General features: G+C 45.1%; 2 protein-coding genes across 2 annotated transcripts; one reads left to right on the forward strand and one right to left on the reverse strand.

Moving 5' to 3' along the window:
• The first annotated feature begins 39 nt into the window (after nt 1–39).
• TMEM88 (transmembrane protein 88) lies at nt 40–12,963 on the forward strand. Its single transcript, XM_060779841.2, has 2 exons — nt 40–360; nt 9,379–12,963. Exons 1-2 carry the CDS (start codon nt 112–114, stop codon nt 9,643–9,645), a joined length of 516 nt encoding a protein of 171 aa, XP_060635824.2. The 5' UTR covers nt 40–111; the 3' UTR covers nt 9,646–12,963.
• Nucleotides 12,964–15,449: 2,486 nt separating this feature from the next.
• On the reverse strand, nt 15,450–21,346 carry NAA38 (N-alpha-acetyltransferase 38, NatC auxiliary subunit). The gene is made up of 3 exons (XM_060779840.2): nt 21,218–21,346; nt 17,971–18,154; nt 15,450–15,726 (listed from the first exon to the last, which is right to left on the reverse strand). The coding sequence occupies exons 1-3, from the start codon at nt 21,284–21,286 to the stop codon at nt 15,614–15,616; spliced, it is 366 nt and encodes a 121-aa protein (XP_060635823.2). The 5' UTR covers nt 21,287–21,346; the 3' UTR covers nt 15,450–15,613.
• Nucleotides 21,347–21,360: the final 14 nt, after the last annotated feature.

The following is a 21,360-nucleotide window of genomic DNA, read 5'->3' on the forward strand; positions in this document are numbered from 1 at the left end:
AGATGCAGAGGGAGGGAGGGAGGAATGGGACCTAGTATAAAGGATGCAAGGGAGCTCAGTGCCACTTGTTGAAGGGCTTGCTGAAGGAAAGCATCCATCCTGAAGGAGAAGATGGGTTCGGACAGCCGTTTGCCGGAGACTTCGGGGTCTTCTTCTCCTCCAGCGCCCCCTCCTTACCTAGGAGGAGAAGGGTCCCTGGAGCTCCGGGGGTCTCTAGATTGCTGGGCCTGTGCCGTCCTGGTCACCCTCCAGAACCTCTTGGTGGCCGGGCTCAACCTGCTCCTGGTGGGACTCACCTTCGGCATCGTCCTGCTCCCGGCCGGGGTCCTGGTCGCCTTCGGGGTCCTCTGCCACTCCAAGGTAGGTGCTCTTTGGGACCCCCAGCATCCCTCTTTGGGTGCTTCTGAAGACAGGGCTGGAAAAACACTTTAGGCAAGCTCAGAGGTCTTCTTGCATACCGAACAACTCCAACCTGCTTCTTGTGGGTTTTTTCGGGCTATAGGGCCATGTTCTAGAGGCATTTTTCCTGACGTTTCGCCTGCATCTATGGCAGTGGTTCTCAACCTTCCTAATGCCGCGACCCCGTAATACAGTTCCTCATGTTGTGGTGACCCCCAACCGTAACATTATTTTCGTTCAGTTCTTGTGGGTTTTTTCGGGCTATATGGCCATGTTCTAGAGGCATTTCTCCTGACGTTTCGCCTGCATCTATGGCAAGCTTCCTCAGAGGTGAGGTCTGCTGGAGCTGGGAAAAAAGGGGTAACGTCAGGAGAAATGCCTCTAGAACAGGGGTCAGGAACCTTCGGCCCTCCAGGTGTGGTGGACTTCAACTCCCACAATTCCTTGAGGCTCGGCATTCGCCCCAAAGGCTTACCTTGGCCTCAAGGAATTGTGGGAGTTGAAGTCCACCACACCTGGAGGGCCGAAGGTTCCCCATGCCTGCTCTAGAACATGGCCATATAGCCCGAAAAAACCCACAAGAACTGAGTGATTCCGGTCATGAAAGCCTTCGACAATACATTATTTTCGTTGCTGCATCATAACTGTAATTTTGCTACTGTTATGAACTGTAATGTAAATATCCAATATGCAGGATGTATTTTCATTCACTGGACCAAATTTGGCACAAATACCCAAAACACCCAAATTTGAATACTACTGGGGTTGGGTGAGGGATTGATTATGTCATTTGGGAGTTGTGGTTGATTTTATGTATAGTTCACCTACAATCAAAGAGCATTCTGAACTTCACCAATGATACTATTGAACCAAACCTGAACCAGAAAATACTCTTAAGGGTTTGGTGGGCAGTGACCTTAAGTTTTGGAGTGGTAGTTCACCTACATCCAAAGAGCACTGGGGACTCAAACAATGATGGATCTGGACCAAACTGGGCAAGAATACTCAATATGCTCAAATGTGAACACTGGTGGCATTTGGGGAAAATAGACCTTGACATTTGGGAGTTGTAATTGCTGGGTTTTATAGTTCACTTACAATCAAAGAGCATTCTGAACCCCACAAATGACAGAATTGGGGCAAACTTCCCACACAGAACCCCCAAGACCAACAGAAAATACTGTGTTTTCTGATGGTCTTTGGTGACCCCTCTGACACCCCCTCGTGACCCCCCTAGGGGTCCCGACCCCCAGGTTGAGAACCACTGATCTATGGCAAGCATCCTCAGAGGTAGTGAGGTCTGTTGGAAATAGGACAATGGGTTTATATATCTGTGGAATGGCTGGGGTGGGGCAAAGAGCTCTTCCCTGCTAGAGCTAGGTGTGAATGTTTCAGCTGATCACCTTCATTAGCATTTGAAGGCCTGCCTGAGCCTGGGAAAACCTTTTGTTGAGAGGTGTTAAGATGTGCCTGGTTGTTTCCACAAGCATGTGGACAGTTTCAGCAGAAAGGAAGAGACCATGAAAATGAACAAAATCTGGCTACCAGTATTAAAAAAACTCTAAAATTACAAAGCAAAACAGCAGAGGAAACAACCCTTGGGTGTCTTCATTTCCAGCTTTTGGACTTGGGAAAAAGTTTGGCAAAAAGCTCTCCGAATGACCTCGGGCGGAAAAGGCAACATTTTTGCTTGCACATGAGATTCTTTTCCTCGCTGCCAGAGTTTAAACTTATTTTCCCTGACTAAAGATAGAGTTGCTTTTCCTTATTACCTTTTAATGGAAAATGTTCAGTGGGTCGCTGTGAGTTTTCCAGGCTGCATGGCCATGTTCCGGAAGCATTCTCTCCTGACATTCACACCTAGCCCCAGCAGACAAAAGTCCTTTGTCTCACCCTGGTCATTCCACAGATATATAAACCCATTTTTCCTACTTCCAACAGACCTCACTACCTCTGAGGATGCTTGCCACAGATGCAGGCGAAACGTCAGGAGAAAAATTGCCTCCAGAACATGGCCATATAGCCTGGAAAAACCTACAACAACTCATTCTCTCCTGATGTTTCGCCCACATCTTTGGCAGGCACCCTCAGAGATTGTGAGGTCTGTTGGAAACTAGGAAAATAGGATTTATATATCTGTGGAATGATGTCCAGGGTGGGAGAAAGAACTCCCTTGAAACTGCTAGGCCATTCAATACTAATCAAGGTGGCCAATTGCAACATTCACACTTCCTACCAGTATTTAAAAACTCCAAAATCAAGACAGTAAATAAAGAGCAACACACACACACACACACACACACAAACAACCCAGGGGAATTCCAGACAGGAAACAAACAGGGCCAGCCAAGGATTCCCCCAGGCAGGAAGCAGCCAGGCTTTGAAGCTGAATGGTCATTCAATACTAATAAAGGTTGCCAATTGCAAAATTCACACTTCCTACCAGTATTTAAAAACTCCAAAATCAGGACAGTAAATAAAGAGCAACACTCAAAAAATTGGAATTCCAGACAGGAAACAATCAGGGCCAACTAACATCTCCCAGCAAAGGACTCCCCCAGGCAGGAAGCAGCCAGGCTTTGAAGCTGAATGGCCATTCAGTACTAATCAAGGTTGCCAATTGAAACATTCACACTTCCTACTAGTGTTAAAAAATTCCAAAATCAGGTCAGTAAATAAAGAGCAACACTAAAAAAGAAAAACAGGGGAATTCCAGACAGGAAACAATCAGGGCCAGCTAACACCTCCCAGCAAAGGATTCCCCCAGGCAGGAAGCAGCCAGGCTTTGAAGCTGAATGGCCATTCAATACTAATCAAGGTTGCCAATTGAAACATTCACCCTTCTTACCAGTATTTAAAAACTCCAAAATCAGTACAGTAAATAAAGAGCAACACTCAAAAAAATTGGAATTCCAGACAGGAAACAAACAGGGCCAGCTAACACCTCCCACGAAAGGATTCCCCCAGGCAGGAAGCAGCCAGGCTTGGAAGCTGCAAGGCCATTCAATGCTTATCAAGGAGGCCAACTGCAACATTCACACCTACCTCCAGCAGACAAGAGTTTTTTCTCCTACCTGGACATTCCACAGATATATAAAACCTATTTTCCTAGTTTCCACAGACCTCACAACCTCTGAGGATGCCTGCCATAGATGCAGGCGAAACGTCAGGAGAAAATGCCTTTAGAACATGGCCATAGGTAAAGGTAAAGGTAGTCCCCTGACATTAAGTCCAGTCATGTCTGACTCTGGGGTGTGGTGCTCATCTCCATTTCTAAGCCGAAGAGCCGGCGTTGTCCGTAGACACCTCCAAGGTCATGTGGCCGGCATGACTGCATGGAGCGCCGTTACATGGCCATATAGCCCAAGAAAACCTACAACAACCCAGTGATTCCGGCCATGAAAGCCTTTGACAAGATATTGAAAATGTTCAGGTCTTCCCAATATTACCTTTTACAGACCAGCTTTGATCCACAGATCTTTCTTGTTTCCTCCACTCCAACAATGCTTTTGTGATGATGGAGCCAAGCCTGTCTCTTTTCCCCTCTTCTGAATGGCTCCGCAAAGGGCTTTTGTGCGCTTTTGCTTCCTGAATATACCCATTTTCATGGACAGGGAACACCCAGGCCATAGAGGTGTGTGATTTATCAAATTCCTGTCGTTTGTTGATTCTAAATCCCATTCCATTCCACCCCTTTACTGGGAGATCTCAGAACAGATTGAACAATATAAACATTTCTGATCAAAGTTGTTAAATAATACAAACAAGATAAAAAAAATTAAAATAACTCAACAAAGTAAAACTACCATTAAAAGTCTAACAAGAGTCTTATAAAATGTACCTAAAATACATTAATAAAAATTAATAAAAATCCTGGTATTGAAAACACTGGGCTGCTGTGAGTTTTTCAGGCTGTATGGCCATGTTCCAGAAGCATTATCTCCTGATGTTTCCCCTGCATCTATGGCAGACATCCTTAGAGGGATAGCCAATACTCCAGAGGACAGGAGCAGGATTCAAAATGATCTTGATAGATTAGAGAGATGATGGGCCAAAACTAACAAAATGAAGTTCAACAGGGACAAATGCAAGAGACTCCACTTAGGCAAAAAAACAAAATGCAAAGATACAGTTAATATTAATAATAAATGCTAATCAAGGTGGCCAATTGAAACATTCACACCTACCTTCAACAGACAAGAGTTCTTTCTCCCACCCTGGACAAAATAATAATAATAATAATAATAATAATAATAATAATAATTGCTAATCAAGGTGGCCAATTGAAACAATCACACCTAGCTCCAACAGACAAGAGTTCTTTCTCCCACCCTGGACATTCAACAGATACATGAACCTCATTTTCTTAGTTTCCAACAGACCTCACAGCCTCTGAAGATGCCTGCCATAGATGTGGGGGAAACGTCAGGAGAGAATGCTTCTGGAATATGACCAAACAACCCGGAAAACTCACAACAACACAAACCCGCTGGAGTGTAAAAGGTGGATGTACACCAGGCATGGGCCAACTTGGGCCCTCCAGGTGTTTTGGACTTCAACTCCCACAATTCCTAACAGCCTACCGGCTGTTAGGAATTGTGGGAGTTGAAGTCCAAAACACCTGGAGGGCCCAAGTTGGCCCAGGCCTGATCTACACTGCAGAATGCATGCAATTTGACATTGCTTTAATTGCCAAATTTCAAGGATTTATGGAGTTTTCAGAGTTGTAGTTTTACAAGAACTTTTGCCTCCACTTCCAAGAAGGGCTGGTGCCTCACCAAACTACAACTCTCAGGCTCTCATAGCATTGAGCAATTGGGATTAAAAGTGGTGTGTGTCAACCTGCATTCATTCTACAGTGTAGATCCAGAGGAACCTCTGCCAATACTCCGATGGCTGGCAACTTGGATCAGATAACATCCAGCTCCGTCCATTCTGCCCGGCCAGGCCTCCGAAAGGGCTGTTTATACAGGTTCTGTTTGTTTATTTTTCCAGTGGGAAAGGGCCTGTGCTTTTCAGGAAGGCTTCCCTCCACAAACACGTGCCCTGGATTACATATTTTTTTTAAACCGGGATGGAATTTGCTTGATTTTCCACCCTGCTCCCAAGTCATTAAAATCCTTCTCACTCCTCCAGATGCAAGAGCTCCAGGGTGGTCTCCCTTCAAGGGGAGTGTGAAGGCTCAGCCTTGTGTGTGTGTCCGTGGGGCTACTGTGTGTGGAATGCATGGGGATTAAGCCCCCCTTGGGGGTAAGCTCCCATTTGGGGGCCTTTTTCCACCCTGGGCCATCTCAGATTGTGCTTCCTATTCTTAGGATTGAGCCCAGGCAATAGAAATCATCTCAAGCTGCATTCATTCAAGAGTGGACACCAAGCCTGGGCCAACTTGGGCCCTCCAGGTGTTTTGGACTTCAACTCCCACAATTCCTAACAGCCAAGGGATGTCAGAGGGGTCGCCAAAGACCATAAGAAAAAACAGTATTTTCTGTTGGTCGTGGGAGTTCTGTATGGGAATTTTGGCCCAATTCTATCGTTGGTGGGGTTTAGAATGCTCTTTGATTGAAGGTGAACTATAAATCCCAGAAACTACAACTCCCAAATGTCAAGGTCTATTTTCCCCAAACTCCACCAGTGTTCACATCTGGCCGTATTGCGTATCCGTGCCAAGTTTGGTCCAGATCCATCCTTGTTTGAGTGCTCTCTGAATGTAGGTAAACTCCAACTCCAAAACTCAAGGTCAGTGCCCACCAAACCCTTTCAGTATTTTCTGTTGCTGATGGGAGTTCTGTGTGCCAAGTTTGGTTCAATTCCATAGTTGGTGGAGTTCGGAATACTCTTTGATTGTAGGTGAACTATCAATCCCAGCAACCACAACTGCCAAATGTCAAGGTCTCCCCCCCCCCCCCCAACTCCACCAGTGGGCATATTGTGTATTCGTGCCAAGTTTGGTCCAGATCCATCATTGTTTGAGTCTGCAGTGCTCTCTGAATGTAGGTGAACTACAACTCCAAAACTCAAGGTCAATACCCACCAAATCCTTCCAGTATTTTCTGTTGGTCGTTGGGATTCTGCATGCCAAGTTTGGTTCCATTCCATCGTTGGTGGAGTTCAGAATGCTCTTTGATTGGAGGTGAACTATAAGTCCCAGCAACTACAACTCCCAAATGACAAAATCCCCCTCCCCAAACCTACCAGTCTTCAAATTTGGCCCAGTGAATGACAATACATTCTGCATATCAGATATTTACATGACGATTCGTAACAGTAGCAAAATTACAGTTATGAAGTAGCAAGGGAAATAATGTTATGGTTGGAGGTCACCACAACATGAGGAACTGTATTAAAGGGTCGCAGCATTAGGAAGGTTGAGAACCACTGTTCTAAATGCTTGGGAAATGCTTTGGGTTTCTATATTTTCTAACCCAGATTTTGCATATCTGTGGTACTATATATGTATTTAAAGAGGTGGGACAGAGGGCTAAACACAAAATGCACCTATGTTTCATTATTTACATACACATGAAAGTAATTTCATTCTATCTATAATATGAAATTACTTTTCTCTCTCTCTCTCTGTGTGTATGTGTGTGTGTGTGTGTATATATATAGTATATGGGTGTGTGTGTGTGTGTGTGTGTAAGTGTGTGTGTGTATATATATATATATATATATATATACAGTACATGAATTAAAATCCACTACTGTATGTGTGTGTATGTGCAAGTATATATATGTAATGTATATGTGTGTGTATATATATATGTGTGTGTGTGTGTGTATGTATGTATGTATGTGTGTATATATATAGGTAAAAGTTTTCCCCTGACAAAGTCCACTCGTGTCCGACTCTGGGAGTTGGTGCTCATCTCCATTTCTAAGCCAAAGAGCCGGCATTGTCCATAGACACTAGACACCTCCAAAGTCATGTGGCCGGCATGACTGCATGGAATGCCCTTACCTTCCTGCCAGAGCAGTACCTATTGATCTACTCACATTTGCATGTTTTTGAACTTGTAGGTTGGTAGAAGCTGGGGCTGACAGTGGAAGCTCATGCTTTTTCCCGGATTTGAACCTGCGGCCTTTGGGTCAACAATGGTTTACCCCACTGCGCCACTGCGGGCTCCTATATATATATATATATATATATATATATATATATATAGTGTACATGAATTAAAATCATGTACATATGTACATTGAACCTATGATGCCGCTATCTCAGTTACCCATGATTTTGGAGTATTTCAGATGTCACTATTTCTGATAAAGGGAGGCTCAGCTTGTGTTTATCCTTGTCAAAAACTCTCCTTCCCACATCACAACCTGACACTTGGATAGCAAGGCCGTTATCATTTTGGAAAGGAAAATATTTCCATTCTCCAGCCATTTTTCAACTCTGCCGCAGAGGCATTTCCCTTCGTGATCTAACGCATTGTGTGCCTCCAATCTGTCCTTGTTGTTTGCCTGATAGACTGCAATATGAAGACCTTTTTAGAAAATAGGAAGAGAGGGAGGGGAAGGGCCCTTTCAGAGATACCAGAGGAAATAGCAGCCCGGCCAGGCCTGGAATGTGTGCTTTGCCCCCGAAAGGTTATCAGCGCGGCCAGGAGTGCCGGCCATCTGGCTTCTGTCACTTTGGGCAGGGAGGGGCCCTTGGCTCTGGCCGCCCAGGTTTCCTGACCAGAGGTCCATCTGTAAAAGGAGGGCATGTCGAAAGGAATGGCGGGCTTGTTTTGTGGATACACCAGAAACCAGGACATCTACACAAGGCCTGGGCCAGCTGGCCCTCCAGGTGTTTTGGACTCCATCTCCTACCATTCCTAGCAGCCTACGGCACTGGTACATAGCCTTCTTAATGTCATGACCCCTTATACAGTTTCTCATGTAGTGGTGACCTTCAACCATAACATTATTTTCATTGCTACTTCATAACTCTCATTTGGCTACTGTAATGAATCATCATGTAAATATCTTATATCTAGGATGTGTTTCCATTCACTGGACCCAATTTGGAACAAATACCCAATACATCAAAATTTGAATACTGGTGTGGTTGAAGGAGGCGTTCATTTTGTCATTTGGAAGTTGTAGTTGCTGGGATTTATAGTTCACCTACAATCAAAGACCATTCTGAACTTCACCAAGGATGGAACTGAACCAAACTTGGCACTCAGAACTCCCATGACCAACAGAAAATATTGGAAGGATTTGGTGGGCATTGGCCTTGAGTTTTGGAGTTGTAGTTCACCTACACCCAGAGAGCACTGTGGATTCAACGATGGATCTGGACCAATCTTGGCACGAATATTCAATATGCCCGAATGTGAACACTGGTGGAGTTTAGGGAAAATAGACCTTGACATTTGGAAGTTGTGGTTGCTGGGATTGATAGTTCACCTACAATCAAAGAGCATTCTGAACTCCACCAATGATGGAATGGAACCAAACTTGGTGGAGTTTGGGGAAAATAGACCTTGACATTTGGGAGTTGTGTTTGCTGGGATTTATAGTTCACCTACAATCAAAGAGCATTCTGAACCACAACGATAGAATTGAGTGAAACTTCCCACACAGAACTCCCATGACCAACAAAAATATTATGTTTTCTGATGGTCTTCGGTGACCCCGTTGACACCCCTCGTGACCTCCCCAGGGGTCACGACCCCCAGGTTGAGAAACACTGTGCTAGATCCCAGCTATTTTGCATTTTTAATAACATGGAAAGGGATGTATATGCTGTTGCCTTTGGGATACAAACCAACTTGTGATGCTATTCACACCCAGGAGATCTGAAAACAGGCACGGGGAAACTTTGGCCCTCCAGGTGTTTTGGACTTCAACTCCCATCATTCCTAACAGCCTACCGTCTGTTAGGAATGATGGGAGTTGAAGTCCAAAACACCTGGAGGGCCAAAGTTTCTTAATGCCTGACTTAAAGGTTGTGTGTTCTCTCCTATCTTGATTTTTCTCTCTCTCCAGTTCTTACACACCCAGGCCTCCTACTGCACGGCCCACTTGCACGACTCTGCCTCGGTGGCACTGCTGGTGGTGGGCTTCACGCTGGCCGTGCCACTCCTGGTCCTGGCTCTGGCCGCCTACTGCCGCTTGGCTCGCCGCCTCCAGCTGGGCTACTGCCTCGTCCCGTACAGCAAAGCCGTCTACAAGAACCTGCCGGCCTCCCAGTACCACAGCTCCGGATGCTGCTGCGCACAGGACCTCGACCCTGTGGAAAAGGTCTGGGTTTGAGGTGGCCTCAGAGGGGACGTGGGTTAGGGTGGTGGGTTAGGGATTGAGAATGTCAAACTTTGAGGAAATTGCTTTTCTCCCCTTCCAAATGAAGGTTGGCTACTACATTGTTTATCAGACTCGTTCCCAAGCCATGGGACTTGCTTGTGCATACTACTGTTGTAAACGAAAGAGGTGTGACATCCGACCGAGAGACCTCTGGACGTGGTAAACACAAAGGAGGAAACAAGAAATGGAAAATCCAGCCAACTACATCGGTGTCGAGACTTCCTCCCAAGGCCTGCCAACAATTCCGCTGGCAAAGACAACAGGAAAGACTTTTTTTGTCGTTGTGGGATAAAAGTAGCAACAAATCCCTTATGGATGAAAATACTCACACCCAATGGCTTCCAGCCCCATAGCGGATAGATCTTAAAGGCCTAGAGAACTTGTTAAAGTACTGGAGGTGAATGGATAAATCACTGTTGCTCTTCTATATTCTGGGTCTAACTGGTGGTGGTAGATATTAATCCCCTTAATCTCACTTTTTCTCTTGAGCACAATTGTGTAAATGCCAGAAATGGGGGAAACGTGGCTTGCATGCCACATATGGTCCTCAGCTTCTTGTATTATGGTCCTCAACCGCTTTGACCAATTGCTTTATGGTAGAGCAGTGGTTCTCAGCCTTCCTAATGCCGTGACCCCTTAATACAGTTCCTCATGTTGTGGTGGCCCCCAAACATAAAATTATTTTTGTTGCTATTTCACAACTGTAGTTTTGCTACTGTTATGGATCATAATGTAAACATCTGATATGCAGGATTTATTTTCATTCACTGAACCAAATTTGGCACATAGAATCATAGAATCAAAGAGTTGGAAGAGACCTCATGGGCCATCCAGTCCAACCCCTTTCTGCCACGAAGCAGGAATATTGCATTCAAATCACCCTTGATTTGAATCACACACAAATCACACTCAGCGGCTAATTTTAAAAACACACTCAGATTCCTAGTGCCCCCTAAGACAAGGCTTACCTGAAGCAGAAGGGAACAAAATGGCTTCTTGCTTCCTCAACTTCTGTGGAAGCACAATCTGTCAGGGGTGATTTGAATGCAATATTCCTGCTTCTTGGCAGAATGGGGTTGGACTTGATGGCCCATGAGGTCTCTTCCAACTCATTGATTGTATGATTCTATGATTCTTGACAGATGGCCATCCAGCCTCTGTTTAAAAGCTTCCAAAGAAGGAGCCTCCTCCACACTCCGGGGCAGAGAGTTCCACTGCTGAACGGCTCTCACAGTCAGGAAGTTCTTCCTCATGTTCAGATGGAATCTCCTCTCTTGTAGTTTGTTCCGCGTCCTAGTCTCCAGGGAAGCAGAAAACAAGCTTGCTCCCTCCTCCCTGTGGCACAAATACTCTATACACCCAAATTTGAATACTGGCAGGGTTGGGAGGGATTGATATTGTCATTTAGGAGTTATAGTTACTGGGATTTATAGTTAACCTACAATCAAAGAGCATTCTGAACTCCAACAACGACAGAAGTGAACCACACTTGGCACACAGAACTACCATGACCAACAAAAAGTACTGATAGGGTTTGGTGGGCATTGACCTTGGGTTTTGGAGTTGTAGTTCACCTACATCCAGAGAGCACTGTGGACTCAACCAATGATGAATTGGTTGAGTATTCATAGAATCATAGAATCAAAGAGTTGGAAGAGACCTCGTGGGCCATCCAGTCCAACCCCATTCTGCCAAGAAGCAGGAATATTACATTCAAATCATCCCTGACAGATGGCCATCCAACCTCTGTTTAAAAGCTTCCAAAGAAGGAGCCTCCTCCACACTCCGGGGCAGAGAGTTCCACTGCTGAACGGCTCTCACAGTCAGGAAGTTCTTCCTCATGTTCAGATGGAATCTCCTCTCTTGTAGTTTGAAGCCATTGTTCCATTGCGTCCTAGTCTCCAGGGAAGCAGAAAACAAGCTTGCTCCCTCCTCCCTGTGGCTTCCTCTCACATATTTATACATGGCTATCATAGCTCCTCTCTTCTCTTCTTCAGGCTAAACATGCCCAGCTCCTTAAGCCGCTCCTCATAGGGCTTGTTCTCCAGACCCTTGATCATTTTAGTCGCTCTCCTCTGGACACATTCCAGCTTGTCAATATCTCTCTTGAATTGTGGTGCCCAGAATTGGACACAATATGCCAAGTGTGGTCTAACCAAAGCAGGATGTATTTTCATTCACTGAACCAAATTTGGCACAAATACTCTATACACCCAAATTTGAATACTGGCAGGGTTGGGAAGGATTGATATTGTCATTTAGGAGTTATAGTTGCTGGGATTTATAGTTAACCTACAATCAAAGAGCATTCTGAACTCCAACAACGACAGAAGTGAACCACACTTAGCACACAGAACTACCATGACCAACAAAAAGTACTGATAGGGTTTGGTGGGCATTGACCTTGGGTTTTGGAGTTCCAACATCCAGAGAGCACTGTGGACTCAACCAATGATGAATTGGTTGAGTATTCATGCCAAGAGACCAAACTTAGCATGAATACTCAGTATGCCCAAATGTGAACACTGGTGGAGTTTGGGGGGAAACAGACATTGACATTTGGGAGTTGTAGTTGCTGAAATTTATATCAATCAAAGAGCATTCTGAGCTCCACCAATGATAGAATTGTGCCAAACTTCTGACACAGAAACCCCATGACCAACAGAAAATACTGTGTTTTCTGATGGTTTTTGGCGACCCCTCTAACACCCCTTCACGACCCCTCTGGGGGTCCCGACCCCCAGGTTGAGAAACGCCGTGGTAGAGGATCCTTCTTTGGAGGCTTTTAAACAGAGCCTGGATGGCCATCTGTCGGGAGTGCTTTGAATGCGATTTTCCTGCTTCTTGGAAGAATGGGGTTGGACTGGATGGTCCACGAACTCTCTTCCAACTATATGATTCTATGACTCTTGCATGTAAGTTATGAAAGTAAAGCGAAGGCAAGAAAGCAGTGCTTGGCTTCCGAAGGAGTCTCCAAATTGATCAAAACTTTGAAAACTACCTTAGTTTTATATAAAAGGGTTGCTTAAAAGGTGGAAGGAAAAAGGGAGGGGATTCTGGCCCAGCAGGAATGCCTGTGGAACTCACTGCTCCATGAAACTGCTGTCTTATATATGTTAACCTTTCACTTGCATTATGCTGTCACCCCTTTTGCTAATGTATACACCCCAAATCCTTATGCCGTTTGCGTGTTTATTTCATGTAAACATTATGTCAGTGAATGTAATTTGTACAGTTCTATCCATATACAGACTATAACTTTGTTACACACCTTGGGAGTGTTTTCATTTCCTTTTTATCTCTTTTTCTCCCCTGGGTTTGGAAAGAAACTTCTGCAAAATGAGGTTTTTGGTGATGAAAAGAATGACATCCTTGTATTGTCGAAGGCTTTCATGGCCGGAATCACTGTGCAATAATGTCCAGGGTGGGAGAAAGAACTCTTGTCTGCTTGAGGCAGGTGTGAATGTTGCCATGGGCCAGCTTGATTAGCACTGAAAGGCCTTGCAGCTTCAAAGCCTGGCTGCTTCCTGCCCGGGGAATCCTTTGTTGGGAGGTATTGACTGTCCCTGGATTGTATATATATTTCTGGAGTGTCCAGGGTGGGAGAAAGAACTCTTGTCTGCTTGAGGTAGGTGTGAATGTTGTCACTGGCCAGCTTGATTAGCACTGAATGGCCTTGCAGCTTCAAAGCCTGGCTGCTCCCTACACGGGGAATCCTTTGTTGGGAGGTATTGGCTGTCCCTGGACTGTATATATATATATGTGAAGTGTCCAGGGTGGGAGAAAGAACTCTTGTCTGCTTGAGGCAGGTGTGAATGTTGTCACTGGCCAGCTTGATTAGCACTGAATGGCCTTGCAGCTTCAAAGCCTGGCTGATTCCTGCCCAGGGAATCCTTTGTTGGGAGGTATTGGCTGTCCCTGGACTGTGTGTGTGTGTGTGTGTGTGTATATATATATATATGTGTGTGTGTGTGGAGTGTCCAGGGTGGGAGAAAGAACTCTTGTCTGCTTGAGGCAGGTGTGAATGTTGCCACTGGCCAGCTTGATTAGGATTGAATGGCCTTGCAGCTTCAAAGCCTGGCTGATTCCTGTCTGGGGGAATTCTTTGTGGGGAGGTGTTGGCTGGCTATCGACTGTATATATATCTGTGGAATGTCCAGGGTGGGAGAAAGAACTCTTGTCTGCTTGAGACAAGTGTGAATGTTGCAACTGACCACCTGGTTGCTGCCTGGGGGTGGGGGGTCCTTTGTTGGGAGGTGTCTGCCTCAAGCAAAGAGTTCTTTCACCCATCTTGGACATTCCACAGATATATAAACCCCACTTGCCTTGTTTCCAACAGACCTCACAACCTCTGAGCATGCCTGCCATAGATGTGGGTGAAACATCAGGAGAGAATGCTTCTGGAACATGGCCATGCAGCCTGGAAAACTCACAGCAGCCCAGTGATTCCGGCCATGAAAGCCTTCAACAATACATTTTACATAAGAGATGCTCAGCCTGTGCACAGATTGAACTTTTGCTTTTCCCTCCCAACACACTGACCTCTGGGGCCACTGCATTGATTGCACGTAGGGCAGGAAATGGTATCTATAGATAGATGGCCCCACACCACAATGGGGAGCTTGTGGGAGCCAAGAGAACCGAGTTATCTTATCCAAGGCTCCTTCCTCTCCAGAACACGGTGTTTCCATAAGAACCTTTTGGCGCCCGGAGCTGACTCAGTTCTTCCTTATCCTGTTTGGAACAGGATATTCTCCGCTCTGACCCCACGCGAATGGATGGTCCATCAGTTAGTTGTCAGTGTCCTTTCCGGACTCGGCCCCTCTATTTCCAGAACTACATCCCATTTCTGCAAATGTTCTCAGCTAAGAGTTGTGAGAGAAAGCTGAGTTTTGGAGAACTCCAAGAATCCCCAGTGGCCATTCAGGCTTTTGGGGGATTCTGGGAATTATAGGCCAAGAAAGGAACTTTTTGAAGCACTGCTTGCATCTCTGTACCAGAAGCACTGCTAGTTGAATATCTAGTCTATTGGCTGGAGATTCTGAGAAGATTGCTAAGTTTCCAGAATCCTCTGCAATCAAGGACATTGGAAACAACTTCTGTTCTCACCTTCATATAGAGCAAAAATAATTACCCAATTAATTTCTCTCTTGTCACACAACAATTGTGGCAGAGAGGAGAAAGATGTCATTGGGTTGCTGTGAGTTTTCCAGGGTGTCTGGCCATATTCCAGAAGCATTCTCTCCTGACGTTTCACCCACATCTAGGACAGGCATCCCCAGAGGTTGTGAGGTCTGTTGGAAACTAGGCAAGTGGGGTTTATATAGCTCTGGAATGGTGTCCAGGGTGGGAGAAAGAACTATTGCCTGTTTGAGACAGGTGTGAATGTTGCAACTGGCCACCTTGATTAGCATTTAATAGACTTGCAGCTTCAAGGTCTGGCTGCTTACTGCCTGAGGGAATCCTTTGTTAGGAGGTGATTAGCTGGCCCTGGTTGTTCCTTGTCTGGAATTCCCCTTTTTTTCTGAGTTCTCTTTTGATTTTAGTTTTTTAAAATACTGTTAGCCAGATTTTGTTCATTTTCATGGTTTCCTCCTTTCTGTTGAAATTGTCCACATGCTTGTGGGATTCCTATCGGCTGTTAGGAATTGTGGGAGTTGAAGTCCAAAACCCCTGGAGGGCTGAAGTTTGCTTAGGCCTGATCTAGGTGTTGCCAAAACCCACCTCCAAATGATGTCAGGACTATTCCTGGAATGTGCATTTAATCAAAACATTTAATATACAGTACGGAAATATGTACACGTTCACAGTGCAAGGGCTTCCGACATCTGAATGGTGTCTTGTTCAGCTGGGAGGTCAAGCCAGTCTTTTGGTCAAAATAAAGAAAGCCAATCAATGGCTGCTGCCCTCAGGTGCCGCATCAGAGGTACTGCAGGGAGGCCAGGCTCTCCAGCTCCACCTCGATGGAGACAATGTGATGCCCTGGGACCATGGCCAAGCCCAGCACCCTGGGCTCTCCGGCGGAGAAGGAGTCTGCAGACCACAGGAGACAAAAGCAAGCCCCTTTAAGACCCTCCGGAGAACCAACTCTCTTTTTCAAGACAATCCCAACTTCCTCCTGAAAGTCTTCTTTCTCTTCAGGTAATTACAAAATGGAAAGACAGAGTAGGCAGCGAAGGGACCTGGTAGTGTATTTACAACTTGTTCATTTCAGTATGTACTTTCATGTATTTCAATTCACTTCTTTAGGTTAGGAAGAAAAAAAGTGTTTAAAATATGTCATGTACCCTTTCCCCAAGATTGGGACACAAGGCAGCTTGCCAATTGGAATGATTACACCAGGACTGTGGCACAGCTGGCTGGGAGTCAGCTGCATTAAGATCACTACGGAATGAAAGGTCATGAGTTCAAAGCCAGCCCGGGTCAGAGTGAGCTTCTGACCAAAATTGTGTAGCTTGTTGTCGACCTTTGCAGCCCGAAAGACAGTTGCATCTGTCAAGTAGGAAATTTAGGTACCACTTATGTGGGGAGGCTAATTTAACTGATTTACGAGGCCATAAAAGATCTCCAGGAAGTATGCAAAGAATGAGGAAGCAAGAGCTCCCCTGGTGGCCAGAAGCTGGAATGTTAAATAGCCTCTGAGTGTCTGTCTATATATGTTGTGTGTCTATGGCATTGAATGTTTGCCATGTATATGTACATTGTAATCCACCCTGAATTCCCTGCGGGGTGAGAAGGGCGGAATATAAATACTGTAAATAAATAAATAAATGATTATGTATTGTTGAAGGCCTTCATGGTCAGAATCACTGCGTTGTGAGAGTTTTCAGGCCTGTCTGGTCATGTTCCAGAAGCATTATCTCCTAACATTTCACCTGCATCTATGGAAGGCATCTCCAGAGGTTGTGAGGTCTGTTGGAAACAAGGCAGTGAGGTTTATATATCTGTGGAATGTCCAGATTCCAATCAGATTCCAATCAGGGCCATCTAACACCTCCCAACAAAGGGTTTCCCCAGGCAGAAAGTAGCCAAGCTTTGAAACCGCAAGGCTATTCAATGCTAATCAATGTGGCCAAGTGCAACGTTCACACCTGCCTCAAGCAGACAAGAAAACTCCCACCCTGGACATTATTCCCCAGATAAATAAACCTCACTGCCTAGTTTCCAACATACCTCACAACCTCTGAGGATGCCTGCCATAGATGTGGGCAAAATGTCAAGAAAGAATGTTTCTGAAACATGGCCATACAGCCTGAAAAACTCACATCAACCTGGAATGATTATGATAATAATAATAATAATATTAATAATTGTATTTCCTGTTTCTCCATGAAGCTTAAGGCAGGGTACAACATGGTTAAAACAGAAAAATAAAACAGAACGCTATTAATTTACATATAATAAGATGCACACAAGACCAACGTTGATAAAGTGCAGGCTAAAATTCACTAGTTAAAACTGACTGGAAGAGATAGGTCTTCAGTTATGTCTTAAACTGAAATGCCCAGAAAGAATGTTTCTGGAACATAGCCATACAGCCTGAAAAACTCACATCAACCTGGAATAATAATGATAATAATGATAATAATATTTCCTGTTTCTCCATGCAGCTTAAGGAAGGGTACAACATGGTTAAAATAGAAAGATAAAATAGAACACTATTAATATACATGTAATAAGATGCAGACAAGACCAATGTTGATAAAGTGCAGGCTAAAATTCACTAGTTAAAACTGACTGGAAGAGATAGATCTTCAGTTATGTCTTAAACTGACAGCTGTTTTAGCTGTCAAATCTCTTTCAGGAGGTCATTCCACAGTCTTGGAGCAGCAAAAACAATTGAAAAAATATGAAAAGGTGTAAAATTTAAAGCAATGCTTGCAAAAGCCCTTTCTCCAAAAACCTTCAGTTTTAGGGACAGCCACTGGAAGGCTCTTATCTCCTAAGGATTTCAGGATCTGAACCAACTCATACAGACAAATCAACAAATGCTCATGCTAAAATAAACCAGTTAGTTTTGAAGGAGCTTCTACGTTGCTTCTTTTCTCCCCCTCCTTAGGATTTTTATGCTGAAAGCTCAAGTGATCATTAGGGTGTTGTTTGGTTTCTGGGCTGTATGGGTGTGTTCTAGCAGCATTTTCTCCTGATGCTTCACCTGCAGGTGGAACATCAGGAGAAAATGCTGCTAGAACACACCCATAAAAACCGAAAACTACTCAACACCCGGCTATTGTTCCTCTTCCATCGAAGCAGGACTTAGACCTGGCAAAGACTCACCGGAGGCTTTCAAGTACTCTTGGGCCGAGCCAAGGATGACGTTGCAGTCGCGGTCAGTGCAGAGGAAGCAGCCCACCAAGGTCCGCCCATCAGTCATCCGGATGCGCATGCTTTTGTTGAGCAGGTTCTCCAGCTTGCGGCGGGCGCGCAGATACGGCGGGTCGGCCTTGTCCTCCACAAAGTCCTGGCAGGAATATCCCCCAGTGGTTACACTTCACAGGACAGAGGCAATCTCTCCGGAATATTGAATAGGACAACTTACTGGACATTGGGTTGTTGTAGGTTTTCCGGGCTATATGGCCATGTTCTAGAGACATTTTCTCCTGAAGTTTCGCCAGCATCTATGGCAAGCATCCTCAGAGGTAGTGAGGTCTGTTGGAATTAGGAAAATGGGTTTATATATCTCTGGAATGACCAGGGTGGGACAAAGGACTCTTGTCTGTTGGAGTTAGATGTGAATGTTTCAACTGACCAGAGTTCTTTGTCCTACCATGGTCATTCCACAGATATATAAACCAATTTCCCTAGTTCCAACAGACCTCACTACCTCTGATGATGCTTGCCATAGATGCAGGCGAAATGTCAGGAGAGAATGCCTCTAGACCATGGCCATATAGCCTGAAAAAAACGACGACAACCCAGTGATTCTGGCCATGAAAGCCTTTGACAATACATTTTACTGGGCATTATGGTAGGTGGTAGGAATGACATGGGACACTGCTGATGCTTGGGGGCATATTTCCTTAGGAAGACTTTCCAGGGGTAGGTAAGGAGGATCTATGAGTCAACAGTGTCATGTGGCAGCTCAAATAGCCAACACAATTCTAGGCCACATCCACAGGTGCTTACTACTGATATCAAAGGAAGTAATGGTTGCGCTCTATTATGCATTGGTCAGACCTCACCGGGGATAACCCTATATTCAGTTCTGAGCAAAGCAATTTGAGAACAAGATGGACAAGTTGGGAGATAGCTAGAGAAGGACAATCAAAATGGTCCAAGGTCTGGAAACTATGGATCCCTCTGAGGAGGATCTTAGTCCCCTTCTACACCACCATATAATCCAGATTATCAAAGCAGATGATCCCTATTATTTGCTATATGCTATACAATCCAGTTCAAAGCACGTAATCTGGATTTTGTATGAAAGGGTAGAGGGGCCTTTGGGAGCTCAGGATGTTTATTTTGGAGAAGACAAAGCTGATAGAAGCAGAGATCAAATCAACACTTAAAGAACTGAGAGGGGATATGATAGCCATGTATAAATATGTGAGAAGAAGCCACAGGGAGGAGGGAGCAAGCTTGTTTTCTGCTTCCCTGGAGACTAGGACGCAATGGAACAATGGCTTCAAACTACAAGAGAGGAGATTCCGTCTGAACACGAGGAAGAACTTCCTGACTGTGAGAGCCGTTCAGCAGTGGAACTCTCTGCCCCGGAGTGTGGTGGAGGCTCCTTCTTTGGAAGCTTTTAAACAGAGGCTGGATGGCTGTCAGAGGTGATTTGAATGCAATATTCCTGCTTCTTGGCAGAATGGGGTTGGACTGGATGGCCCAGGAGGTCTCTTCCAACTCTTTGATTCTATGATTCTATAACTGGGAGGAGGTCCCATTGAAGAGAGGTGCAGCTCTTCAGACCAGAACACAACAGAGCAATGGATCCAAAATGACAGAAAAAGACATTCTACCTAAAAGTTAGAAATAACTTCCTGCCGATAAGAGTTGTTCGGCAGAGGAATACACTGCCTTCGAGGGTATTGGGTATCACCGTATGATGCAGCAGCGAAAAAGGCCAATGCGAGTTTAGGCTGTAAGTCCAGTGAAGTCTCTTTCTATGGAAGTTTTTCAACAGAGGCAGATGGCCATCTGTCGGGAAGGTTTGGATGGTGTCTTCCTGTCTGGCAAAATGGGCTGGACTGGATGGCCCTTGGGGGGTCTCTTCCAACTTTAGGGTTCTATTCCATATATAATGTTTATGCCTTATTATTATTATTTGTATGTATTCCCTGCTTTGTCTCCAGGGAGCTCAAGGCAGCCAACACAGAAAACCAATAATGCATTTAATGCTGTGAGACTGGGGTAGAAGTATAATAATAATAATAATGTATTGTCAAAGGCTTTTATGGCTGGAATCACTAAGTTCTTGTGGCTTTTTTCGGGCTATATGGCCATGTTCTAGAGGCATTTCTCCTGACGTTTCGCCACACAAAACACATATACATAGACTGGGCCACAGCAATGCGTGGCAGGGGACGACTAGTATATAATAATATAATTATTTATATTATTATTATTATTATTATTGTATTGTCGAAGGCTTTCATGGCCGGAATCACTGGTTTGTTGTAGGTTTTTTCAGGCTGTATGGCCATGCTCTAGAGGCATTCTCTCCTGATGTTTTGTCTGCATCTATGGCAAGCATCCTCAGAGGTTGTAAGGTCCTTTGTCCCACCCTGGTCATGGGTTTTTTGTGGAATGACCAGGGTGGGACAAAGGACTCTTGTCTGCTGGACCTCTCAACAAAAGTTTGCTCCAGGCACTGCCAGGCCATTATATGCTAATCAAGGTGGTCAGTTGAAAGAGTCCTTTGTCCCACCCTGGTCATGGGTTTATATATTTGTGGAATGACCAGGGTGGGACAAAGGACTCTTGTCTGCTGGACCTCTCAACAAAAGTTTGCTCCAGGCACTGCCAGGCCATTATATGCTAATCAAGGTGGTCAGTTGAAACATTCACACCTGGCTCCAGCAGACAAGTCCTTTGTCCCACCCTGGTCATTCCACAGATATATAAACCCTTTTTCCTACTTCCAACAGACCTCACTACCTCTGAGGATGCTTGCCATAGATGCAGGCGAAACGTCAGGAGAGAATGCCTCTAGAACATGGCCATATAGCCCAAAAAAACCTACAACAACCCAATTATTTATTATTATTATTATTATTTCCCTGTATTGTCTCCAAGGAGCTCAAGGTTTCAGGTAACCAATAAATTTGATGCTGTATAGGTATAATAATATAAGTGGGATCAAAGCAACTCCTAACCCAGTGAGTCTGTATCCCAGTCTCTAGCCTTTCAGGTGTTTTGGACTCCAACTCCCAGAAGCCTCAGCTGCCTTGGTGAATGGCTAGGGATTCTGGGAAATGAAGTCCAAAATACTGTAGGGGCCTAAAAAATCTCTCCCTCGGCAACCACATCCTTTTCGAAGGGACAAACCCCCTCCTGCTCTGCCCCACGGAGGCCTCCTTACCCCAGGGCTGTTCCCACAGCCGTTCTCTTCTCCCCTCGGCAAAGGGCCTGGAAGAGCAGGAGCCGCCATTCTCCCTTGCGCAGGCGCAATACGCCTCGAAAGCCTCCTGTGCGCAGGAAACGACGTTACGTCAGTCACGTGAC

The sequence above is a fragment of the Anolis sagrei genome, chromosome 6 (genome assembly GCF_037176765.1).
Source record: "Anolis sagrei isolate rAnoSag1 chromosome 6, rAnoSag1.mat, whole genome shotgun sequence".
Lineage (NCBI taxonomy): Eukaryota > Metazoa > Chordata > Lepidosauria > Squamata > Dactyloidae > Anolis > Anolis sagrei.

What these genes read in the sequence shown, in the direction of transcription:
- NAA38 (XM_060779840.2), bottom strand. Translation starts at nt 21,286, where the DNA reads ATGGCGGCTCCTGCTCTTCCAGGCCCTTTGCCGAGGGGAGAAGAGAAC. An exon ending in GCTGTGGGAACAGCCCTGGG is followed by an intron (nt 18,155 to 21,217) that starts GTAAGGAGGCCT and finishes TATTCCTGCCAG; the next exon opens with GACTTTGTGGAGGACAAGGC. An exon ending in AGAGTACTTGAAAGCCTCCG is followed by an intron (nt 15,727 to 17,970) that starts GTGAGTCTTTGC and finishes TGTGGTCTGCAG; the next exon opens with ACTCCTTCTCCGCCGGAGAG.
- TMEM88 (XM_060779841.2), top strand. Translation starts at nt 112, where the DNA reads ATGGGTTCGGACAGCCGTTTGCCGGAGACTTCGGGGTCTTCTTCTCCT. An exon ending in GGGTCCTCTGCCACTCCAAG is followed by an intron (nt 361 to 9,378) that starts GTAGGTGCTCTT and finishes CTCTCTCTCCAG; the next exon opens with TTCTTACACACCCAGGCCTC.